General features: G+C 44.1%; 1 protein-coding gene across 4 annotated transcripts in view; it reads left to right on the forward strand.

The window, feature by feature from the left end:
- The window catches only part of si:dkey-91i10.2 (uncharacterized protein LOC555224 homolog), a 92,510-nt gene that overhangs the window by 71,847 nt on the left and 8,851 nt on the right, over positions 1–11,812 (forward strand). For 3 of the 4 annotated variants that reach the window (XM_050049427.1, XM_050049429.1, XM_050049428.1), the window contains 3 exons: positions 6,932–7,133; positions 8,492–8,708; positions 9,166–9,243. In XM_050049427.1, coding sequence (XP_049905384.1) covers positions 6,932–7,133; positions 8,492–8,708; positions 9,166–9,243 — 497 coding nt within the window. The remainder of the gene's footprint in view (positions 1–6,931; positions 7,134–8,491; positions 8,709–9,165; positions 9,244–11,812) is intronic. The other variant, XM_050049430.1, reaches the window with a different exon arrangement.

An 11,812-nucleotide genomic window follows, 5' to 3' on the forward strand; every position in this document is an offset into this window, starting at 1 on the left:
TTCTTCAACGTTTGCTTTACTTCCTGGATTTTTCCCACATGGAAATTCTGACCAATCAAGAGCAGCTTTCTCACACAAGGCATTTGATCTGGTCCTCTTGTAAATGCTGCCGTGAGAACACCAACCAACTCTAGGCAATTATACAACTTTGGAACATGAGTCCCTGATTCAGACCAGAGGAGACGTCTCTAGGGCTGAGAGGACACTATATCTCATCTGACCTGAGAACGCCCAGCGTCACTGTGGAGAGGGACGTCTGGAGTATTTTGCTCAGCCTGCTGCCCCCTGAGACCCGGCCTCTGATAAGCAGTTGACAATGGATAGATGTCCCTCCTCTAAGCCAATTAAAAAAACTCACAACTCCGTCCCCAGTGCTTAAAAACTATCTGAAGTGCCTCCTTGTCATGAGTGACAAACAGTCCCTCACACTACCATCTATAGGGTCGTGTTGTCAGCATGGCTAAAAGTGTTTTCAGTTTGCGACAACAGAGAAGCAGCAAATCCTTGAAACAGAGAGTGTTTTACATTTTGCCTCATTAATAACTTAAACGATTAATTGATCACCAGACCAGTTGATTACTTGTCTCCCAGTCGATTAGTCCACTCATCATCTCAGCACCAGCACAGCGCTCTCACAGAGCCCATCGACAGCCCGACAGCTAACAGTCAACAATGTTTATCCCCAGCAGATTCATCTTTTAAGTTCAAAAAGCACCCATAATGCATCACACCATGCCGCGCGCTCTCCCCTGTGATTTGAATTTGACTTGAGGCTCTGTGAATATTTTAATACTTTAGATTTATTAATTAAATATGAGTGCGTTCTGTGTGATCTCTGCACCCTGAGGTATTTGACTTCCACCATCTTTGTTTTAGACGATCGTGCAGTCAAACGTGCTCACAGAGCAGAACTCTCTCTGTTGTGTTGTCACAGTGATGTTCATATGATCACACCTGGGAGGGTTTGATAGAAGAGGAAGCACTAAACCAGACCGCTGAGTTAACTGCAGGACGCAGACCTGTTACTTGTAGCATGCACATTGAGGCATGTGTGTAACGTTTATTTGTCTCTATTAGCTGCGGACCCATAAATATGTCTGAGTGGAGTGATATGCATCAGTGAAAGTGACAGCCGGGCTAATTTCAGTGTCACACGGCGCCGTGTTGAGCGGTGATCTATCACATACAGCGGTTTCCTGATGAATTAAGCTGCAGGTTATTACTTCCCATGCATCACCCGCAGTGTGACAGCTAATACTGTGAGAGAAAGGCCTTTAATGACAGTTTGTCCAGCGATTGGACGAGCTGTGCTCTCAGAGCTGCATTCATTATGTCCGCCTTTTCACCACGCTGGCACCAGTTTAATTTGGACATTCGGACATCTTTCATCCGTCCCTGATGACATGCGTCACACAGAACAGAAAAGGTTCAGGGTTTGCTGTCATATGAAAAGTGTGTGTGTGTGTGTGTTTAAATGTGTGCGAGCGCCACACAGCATCAGAGGGATATTGAGAAATGATTTTTGTGACGTGTCCAGGAAGAGCTCAGCAGCAGTTGAACTGGTTTGGGATGGACGCAGCTCAGAAAAGACAGTTATGTAAGAACCATTTGAATAATGAGACTCCATGTTTAGTCTCTGTGGGGACATCTGAGGATACAGAACAGGCCCAAGAGAACTGTGGATCATAGCAGAGGTTGAAACCAGTATTGGAGCAATAAATTGATCAGTGGATTGACAGTCGTCAGTTAATCATTGAAGTCATTTAGCAGGAAAATATGCAAACACACTCTGGCTCCTGCTTCTGAAATGTAACTGGATGATTCTGTGATATTTTTATCAGTGGAAATTAAATTTCTTTAGTTTTTTAACTTTTGTTTTATTTTACTTTATTCTATTTTATTTTGCTTAATGTTTTTATGTATTTCATTTTATTTTATTTTGCTATATTTTATTTTATGTTATTCATTTTATTTTATTCTGTTTTATTTAAATTTTTTATTTATTTCATTTTATTTTACTTTAATTTATTCTATTTTATTTTGCTCTTTTTTTAATTTCATTTTTATTTCAATCTGCTTTATTTTATTTTATATTGAATTTTTTTTCAGATACATATTCCTTCTAGCTTACGTACATAATTTAATTGATTACCCCTGTCATGTGTCTCTTTGATTAATAATGTTTGTAGCATATTTATAATTTGTGAGCCACTTTATAAGTAGGTGGACTCCTCTTGGTTACGGGTGGGGGGTTGTTTTGTTGTTGTGACAGATTGTATAATGGCCATGTGAAGCGACTGATTTGAATATTATAAAATAAAAATTGCAAGTCATAAAAATAAACCAACGTAGATTTTCAGACAAATCAGGCGACTTGAAGACGTCACCAGGGTTCTGATGTTAAATTACCCTGCAAGTTTTGCATTGATATGCTCTCATTATCTTACGTCTTACATTTAGCCACCACACACACACACACACACACACACACACACGGTTACGTTTAGCCACCACACACACTTTACGTTTAGCCGACACACACACGTGGTTACGTTCAGCCAACACACACACGTGGTTACGTTTAGCCGACACACACACACGTGGTTACGTTCAGCCAACACACACACATGGTTGGGTTTAGGAAAAAAGAACAGGGTTTGGCTTTACAATCTTACAGGAAGTGAACACCGGCCTCTTGGGTGAAAGTCAGTTGTTGTCACACCGTGTTTACCCCTGACGCCACTGGGCGCTGTTAAACAATCATTGCAATCAGTCACGTATCATGCCAACGTGAAAGGACGGCTTTTATCGTGGGTGTCTGACACTTCAGACCCAGCTGTAAAATTAGGTAGTTAAAGTGTGTATTGATATCAGTTATAGGCCATAGAAGTTGTTATATATCGGTATATGGAATATTGGCATAAAATCCAATATCGTGCATCCCTGCAGTCACAGTCGTGTTGGGGTGAGACAAAGAAAATGCAAACATATTTAGCAGCGAGAGAAGCAGCAGCAGTTTGACTGATGATAAGATGAGACGTTTCAGTCAAGCCCAGGAGCCAATATCTCACCAGATCTCTCAGTTATATATAGGTGCTGTTGTATAGATCAACACTAACCCACCTGCTCCTGAGACTAACTCCCCCCCCCTGTGGTTACATTCAGCACTTTGGGAATAAGACGGTCAATATTTCAGGAACGTTCAGCCTCTGTTTCTCTGTGGGAGCCGACACTGTGAGACTGTGTTATGTGTTTTGATCCCGGGGCCCATTAAACCTGCTGAGCCGATAAAGAACCACAGACACATTTAATTTGAGTAAAAATATAATTATCTCTAAAACTGCTGTAACAAGAGTTTTATTTTCTTTGTTGCAGTGATATTATATTTCACACTGCTGCACTGTCTGAAAAACACAATCAATAGACTCTACAGTCGCTGGCTCCTCTTAATAATGTGTGAAAGCAGAATTTAAAGCTGTGTGCATTAATTTAAAGCCTGACTAATCAATATGAACACATGTAATGTGAAGCTGTAATGTGGACACTGCAGGGGATTGTTTCTGTTTTAGCTTCTGCAGCTCACAGTTTGGTGTGAGAGACATGTTGATAAAATGTGAATATGGTAGCGTTCAAGTATCACGATGCATTCACAGTGTTAATGAATGAATGGATTTGGTGGAGGTCACACCTGCAGTAATACAATATTGAACATCAATCATTCAACACCAATACAATATTAATGATCATTAAAGTATCAGACCTCGTTAAGAAAACATTTTTGCGTGGCGTTAGTGTAAGAATGATTTGACTCCCAATTTGGAAAACATGATACCCAGTCCCACTGTACTGTGATGTCACCTGCTGGATTGAAATAAATATATAAACCATGTGTGAAAAAAATTAACGTAGCCACCATGATGTCACCCACTGTTTTGTGGACTCCTGTTTTAGGCTGAATCCAAATGTCGAGACTCTACCACTTCCCTCAGCACTCCCAGACTTCCTGTTCCCAGGAAGTCTGGGAGTGCTGAGGGCTCCAAATCCACAATTCATCCAGTCCACAGGGGCCTCAGGCGGACGGTCTGCAGACCCCCAGAGAGTCCGCTTGGGGTGCAGACTTCAGCAGACTTCACTGATTTAATAACCCACAATTCATTGGAACACTGTCATGTTTTTTCAACTGCCAAAAAAACCCAACAGCTTATGAATGTGTAAAATAGTTGTTGATAGTTAGGTCTGTTAAAATGTTACTTGAATTTGTCGGTCAGAAATAATATTTAACCACATCATGATACAGAGATATGTTTCAGTGCAGGGACTGAAAATGTGTTTTATTATTTCAGCCTGTCAGACTGTGCTGAGAGAGAGGCAAAAAAATGGCCGAAAAACAACAAACGTAGGTGTTTTAAGTAGGCCGACGCAAATTATTGAGTTATAGTCCTGTCCTTATGTACAGGTATTTCTGATTCTGCAACCATAGAGATGTACTGTATGAATATATTTGTGTTCAGTCACAAAAAAGGCTCTAAATGGGATAGGGCTGCGACGATTAGTCGACTAATCGATGACTAATCGATTATTAAAATAATCGGTGACTATTTTAGTAGTCGACTAATCAGTTTGAGTCATTTTTCATAGAAAAGTACTATAAAAGTACCCCAAAATACTCTTACTGCAGCTTCTTACGTTCAGATATTGGCAGCTTTACACACTGTCCCGTGACAGTGAACTAAAACCCTTTTGCATGAGTACGAAACAAGACATTAGATGACGTAATTTTGGGGTTTGGGCGAGACAGACCGACATTTTTCAACATTTTAACACATTTTTCGATGAAATGATTAGTTGACTAATCGAAGAAATAATCGACAGATTAGTCGACAATGAAAATAATCGTTAGTGGCAGCCCTAAAATGGGATTTATATCTTGTTATCTGCAGGTACAGATGAGCTTGACACTGTTCATCAACTTATGACACATAGATGAATATGATAGCAGCGATGGTTGAATGTTTCCATGGCAACGAGTAAAACAGTCTCGAAGCCTGTCTATCAGCCGCTTGCAGTCTATGCAAGCGCAGACTTTACTGGATGACAGTAAATACATCACACTGCGCAGGTCCAGAGGGCAGACGTTTGGATTCAGCCTCTGGCATTTTTGCCGTCAGAAACGTAGAGCAAGTGTATAGGGAGAGGATGTAGGGGCTGGTTTGGGAGAGGGTTTAGGGGCTGGTTTGGGAGAGGATGTAGGGGCTGGTTTGGGAGAGGATGTAGGGGCTGGTTTGGGAGAGGATGTAGGGGCTGGTTTGGGAGAGGATGTAGGGGCTGGTTTGGGAGAGGATGTAGGGCTGGTTTGGGAAAGGCCCTGAAATAGTGAGAACTACGCCTGTACTCTGTGACTCTGGAGTAACACAAGGCTTACATTACTGAACCAACTGTGTCATGTAGTAGTGATTTGTCAACTGACGCCACCCACAGAGGCCCCGCCCTTAATTATACATAACTTAAAGCCTTAATAAAATGTAGATGGATGAGTGATATAAAAATCCATCCCTAGTGCAGAATGTTGAAATTAGCTGCAGAGATCAAAACCTTTTCTGTACCAGGCTGTAAACATGTTTCTTTCTATATGTTAACATGGGGGTCTGTGGGGGTTGACTCGCTCTTGGAGCCAGCCTCCAGTGGACATTAGAGGAACTGCAGTTTTTCAGCAGCGGAGGTTGACACTAAACACAAACACAAAAAAAGCATCTGTGTATTTCCTTTTTTGTTTGTTTCTTTGTTTTGATTTTGGTTTATCTGATCTGAAACTACATGTCTGCACCCTTGTGGAGTCCAAATCAGAGTTAAAAGGAAATTGGGTCTATATGACTTATATTCATCAGGTGTCCAGGAGCATGACTCTGATGATGATTTTGCTTTGTCGGCCAAACAATGAATCACTGCAGCTTTAAGCTCCACTGAACTGACACAGACTTGATTAGACCTAATTATTTATTTTGCCATGTTTGTACCTTTGTTGGACGGTTGGTCCGAGGATGCTCAACAGAGACATCAGACAGGAAATGAGGGTGTAGAGAGAGAGAGAGAGAGAGAGAGAGAGAGAGAGATGTGGGAATGACTTGCAACAAACGTACCACACACATATTGTGGTTCATGGTCAGTGTTTTACTCGTCAGGCACACCGCTGCCTCAGACCTCTCCTCTCTGCTGTGTGTGTGTGTTTTTATGTGCTCATACAAATGCAGGCTTCAGTCCCTGCAGGCATGCATGTGTGGTGTGTGCTCCGTGTGTGTGTTTCAGTGTGTGGTACCACAGTGTGTGTGTGTGTGTGTGTCTCAGATCACATGCCGGCTGCAAGAATGGATCCACAGTGATGAGACAAAGGAATGAAGGAAAAGTATTCTGCGTCTGAGTGTGTGTGTGTGTGTGTGTGTGTGTGTGTGTCCCTGTGGTCCAGGGGTTCAGGTGTTAATGTCCGCTGATGTGTCTAATTGGAGGATTGGGGAGAGGAGAGAGGAGAGGCATTGATTTGGGTGTTTGGAGGGTAGAAAGATGATGGAGGGGGAGGAGGAGGAGGAGGAAGAGGAGGGTGGGTGGTGGGCATAGAGAGGAAGACACAGCAGGAAGCAGAGAAGCATGTGAGCCGGCGAGGGAAGGATGAGGAGGAATGAATGACAGAGATGCTGTAAGGAGGCGAGAGCTCTGCAGGAATTACAATTTCCACCCTTATCGCCTCCTTTTCTTTCTCCATCCTCTGACTTCTCCTCCTTCACACACTGACTTCCTCTTTCCAACATCCTCCTCCTTCCTCCTTTCTCCTCCATCTCTTCCTCCCATTCCTTCCCTCTTCTTCCTCCCCTTGTCCTTCCCTTTTCGCTCCCTCCCTTCTCTCCCCCTCCGTACCGCTGTCTCCTCTTCCCTCCACCAGCTGCAGTGCAGAGATCTCCGCCGAAGCCCCCGTCAGGCTGTCAGGTGACCGGGACGGAGGCTGTGACATCACCGCCCCCTCGACCGACTGTCAGCCCTCCGCCGTTGCCATGGCAACGTCGGCAACGGCCTGCGGAGCCGAGGCTGGCGACGAGACGCCTGCAGGAGGAGGAGGAGGAGGAAGAGAGGAAGCAGGAGAATGCGTAAGGATTTTCTTTTTTCATTTTTCCTTTACATGTCTGAAATGTGTCGTCCGTGCGCGTCTCTGCTCGCCGCCTTTTTCGCCGTGCACAGAAACACATAGGTCTGCTGGCATTCAAGGATGACTGGGACAAGCAAGGGGACTGCGACACACATGCACATCACTCACACACACTGATGCAGAGGTATTTGTTGAGGGACAGGAACGGGCATGCAGCGCTCCGTCTTCTCAGCAACAGCTCGACGTGTGAGGATGCAGCAGAAAGAGGATTAAGCCCCCGACAGCAGCCGGCTGCTGGTAACTCAGCGCTTCATTCCTGCTCTCTGCATGGCTCCTCTCCGCTGGCTGCAGCCTGACACCAGCCTCAGCTGCAGCTAGCATTGTGCTTCTCTCTGCAGCTGCAGAACACAAGACACTGACATGGAGTCACATTTTGTGTGCATGCTGCAGAGCTATAGGTAGTTTAGGGAACAGATGTTGAGGTGTCGATGCTTTTCTTATTTTTCTGGTTGTGAATCCACAGTGGAGCCTGCTGCTGCATTCCCACAGCCACAGCTGCAGTTTGATCATTCAGCCCAACATGAATTATTCTCCTTCATTTTACCTGATTGCTGCGAGCTGTATCTCATGTTGTTTTCTGCTACAGAGCGATGATGATGATGATGATGATGACGATGACAGAGCCTCCCTGCACCTCTCAGTCATGTGTAGCTGTTAGCTGAGAGACAACGTCAACATTAGGGGAGCTGTCTTTCACGTAAAGCCGATATCATCACATGCAGCGGATGTGGGTGATGCCTCTGGGGTCATGTGTCGTAGTGATGACCTTTGAACTTTCCACCTTAGGTCAACACTCGGGGGCTTCACAGACCCTGACGGGATTTTAAAAGCCATGTGAGGAGTGTGTGTCCGTGCAGGATGCTGCAGTGTGTCGGGGAATTCCTCGCCTCCCCTCAGTAAAGATCCAGGAGATGCTTTGAGTTGTGACTCGGGGGACGTCTCTCATCTTCAGGCTGGGTGGTTTCAAGTTAAGATAAGAGCAGATCTGTGGATGTGTGGCCGTGTTGTGTTTAGACTCCGTTACAGAACTTGGCAGATGATTAGTGCTGCGTCTCAGTATGAAATTTGGATTCTTGTCAGTAGCTGGGATCAGAGAGATAACCAAGATGTGTTATGTAATGATGTCATGACAGCGAACATGGTGACATAAAAACTCCTCACACAGACGCACACACGAGCTGCGATTTCTCTCTCTCATCGTCACTCTAACCTTATGTCCTCCGAGAGTTTTGCCCTTCTTCATCTGTTGCTATAGCAACGTGACCACTTGATTGACACACGTGTCCTTCCAACCGGCAGCACACCGGTCTGGGCTGCAGGCGCTCCAGCTCGGACGCAGCCTATGAGCTGGCTGAGACGGTGAGGGCGCAGCGCGAGTGCCGTCTCCGGCCCCACTACAGTGACCCCATGCCAGCCGACGCCTCCAAGCGCAAACAGCTGGAGATGAAGATCGCTGCAGCCGCCCGATTCCACGGCCACCGCAGAGACCGCGACAGAGACCGAGACAGAGACAGTGGTGAGTACATGACACGTGTGTGGCAGCTGTTTGTGCCTGTCAGTGTGTTTGGCCTGTGTTCTGTGTGTAATCTATTACATTTGTAATCACAGTTCAGTAACTTATCTGAGGGGCCATAATTCAAGGCTCCACAAACACTACCAGTTGTCATTTAGAAATAGAAAATATTTGCAAATTATTAATCTTCATCTGGACTCAGATCTCCTTCAGAAACAGTTATGATGATCGGCTGATGGTTAAAAATCCTGAAAGGGGCAGGCTGTGAGGACTGCAGATTGCAACCAGCTAAACTTCTCCCAGTTAGAATTCCATCAGTCTTCATTGTTGAGGAGGTTTTTACTGGGAGCTGAATTATCCACAGAGCAGTGTTTCTCCTACACTGTTTGGCTCGTCACGGACAGACTGTTAGCCCAGCGCCTGCTTTTGTATGCTCATCTTTTTTCTTTGATAACTTAAGATGCAGATGTTCAGGAGGTTCTTACCAGGAGCCGAATCATCCGCAGAGGTCTCTTCCTCTCCAACACAAATGGACCAGGTGATTTAAACTGGTCAAACACAAAATGAAGCAGTTTCACATTAAAAATCTGTGTTTTTCTGATGCTGTTCGCCTCTTTGTGGATGTGAACTACCTCGCTCAGGGGTCATCGATCTTTACTATTAAAACAGATCTGAAAAAATATTTCTTTGGCCAAAAATGTCTGTCTGTAGCCACAGACTTTGAGCTCTATAGTGACGGCAGCAAACTCAATTAGCCTGTAAACATCCTAACAGGTCTAAATGAACATTCATTCAGATGTTTTACAACAAACAGCTCCTCTGCAGAGGGACATTTAGGATTATTTGGTAGACTTGTTTGCTTTCACCACTAATGCTGCAAAGTTCAATCACTAACTACGAAATTCTGTATTTTCCTCTGAGACATTTTGTCAAAGCCACAGGAGCTACTGGAGAGGAGCTAAAGAGCTGCATGTGGCTCCTGAGCCGCAGCTTGCCGACCCCTAACCTAGGCTGAAACGAAAACACAAATGTCCCTATCTAGAGTCAGTGTTTGGTTTGTCCATTCTGGGCTACTGTAGAAACGTCTCCAAAGAAGAACACCTGCTCCCTATGTAGATATAAGGGGCTCATTCTGAGGCAGCGGTAGGCAACCTACAGCTCAGGAGCCACATGAGGCTCTTAAGCATCTCTCCTGTGGCTTTGACAAAAAAATAAATGAAAATTAATCAGTTTTTTTTTTTAACAGTTTAACTTTCATTTATCATTGTTGTAGCTCTAAAGTGATTGTGACATTTTCCAGTCGTGTGAATGTGGAGCCTATATGCTAAATAAAAAAACCCAATGTTTTAACATCTTGTCAACTATGTGCGTCGTACGTCTGCGGCCTCGTGCCTTCTCCTAAAATTTGCCAGATCTCAATATCAATGGCGAGTGTTGAATCTCCTCAGTGAGACTCGCTATTGATTCCAAAAGAGAAAACGTCTCAGAGGAAAATAGAGAATTTCATAGTGAGTGGACAGGTTCGTTTGCCATCACCACCAACGCTGCAAAGTTTAAGGACCAAATAATCCCAACTGTCCCGCTGCAGAGGAGCTGCTCTGTTATATAACATATTAATGAATCGTCATTTAGACCTGTGAGGGATGTTTACAGGCTGCCGTCACTGTAAGGCACAGATATTTTGCAGCTCCAGACTGATTCTTAGAATTTTTTTGGTCAAAAATGGCTCCTTTGACAGCAAAGGTTGCCGACCCCTGGGCTACGCTGACATGAAAACACAAATGTCTCTATCTAGAGTCAGTGTTTGGTTTGTCTGCTCTGGGCTACTGTAGAAATATGGGGGTGCAACATGGTGATCTCTGTAGACGAGGACCTGCTCCCTATGTAGATATGAACGTCTCATTCTGAGGGAACGAAAACACAACGATTCTTATTTTCAGCTGATTAAAGACTGAAGAAAACAGACTTATTATATTATATTCATTGTCTGCTAATATATCCGTCCACTGGAGCTTTAAATCCTGCAGGAATGAAGACGACTTTTGCGAACTGAAGTTTATGTCAAACAGGAGTCATAAAAAAATAATGTGGACACCACAAACAGACTTCTCTGGTCTCGCCAAATATTCTATTCACCAAATCTGGTGAAGAGTGATGAACAAGAACTGTTCATGAGAGCTGTTAGAGAGGAAGCCTTTGCAGAAATATTTGTCCTGAAGCAGTGATTTATAAATGCCTGATCCATGATCCATTAGGACACTGATCATTTCTTGAGACGAACTTTTCAGCAAACTTCACAAAAATCAGTTTTAAAGGTTCTGTATGTGACGATCAGAACATTCATACAGCAGCAAACCACTGTTTGCTATGTAAAGACATTTAGTGGAGTGATGGCATCCTGAGTAGATCATGAAGTCCCTCTGCTCTGTGTTGTAATCAGAGCTTCTCAGTGTGTGTGTGTGTGTGTGTGTGTGTGTGTGTGTGTGTCACTGGCTAGCTCGTAGCTGCCGCTCTGCACTCTAATAAAAACAGCAGTTACCAACACAAACACCACCCCACAGCGTTGTCTTGGAATCATGGCGCCCACTGTCTGGTCTGTCCACTACGAAGGACAGATGATGAAAGATAAAATGATTTGCTGTGAAATGTTTCCTGTAATCCAAAGACTTAAAGTATCTGAAAAAATATAATTATCAAAACCTTTTTTCTTCTGGGTCTCAGGAGGACATAGGTTTGGATTCATCTTGACAAGGAGCAGCTCCTAATAGAGTTTCATGTTTGTTTGTTTTTTGTTTGTTTTTTATGTGACAAAGCAACCAATGAGATCTTGCTGACTAATGACCTAACTGGTCGACTGTCAGGTGGCGGCCCTACATGTTTCTCTCCTCACCTTTGTGGCGGCGTCACAAACACCAGCCGTTTTATACTTTGCATCGTTATTTAAAGTTTACAGACATTAAGAGCTGCATGTGTTTTGTTTCTCTGATGCAACTTAGTGTCACGCTTGTCTCTCAGTAGTTTGGCCTTTGCCCCCAGCCCTCACCTCCCCCAACAAACACACACACACACACACACACACACACACACACGCACACACGCGCACACAC

The sequence above is a fragment of the Epinephelus moara genome, chromosome 7 (genome assembly GCF_006386435.1).
Source record: "Epinephelus moara isolate mb chromosome 7, YSFRI_EMoa_1.0, whole genome shotgun sequence".
NCBI lineage: Eukaryota > Metazoa > Chordata > Actinopteri > Perciformes > Serranidae > Epinephelus > Epinephelus moara.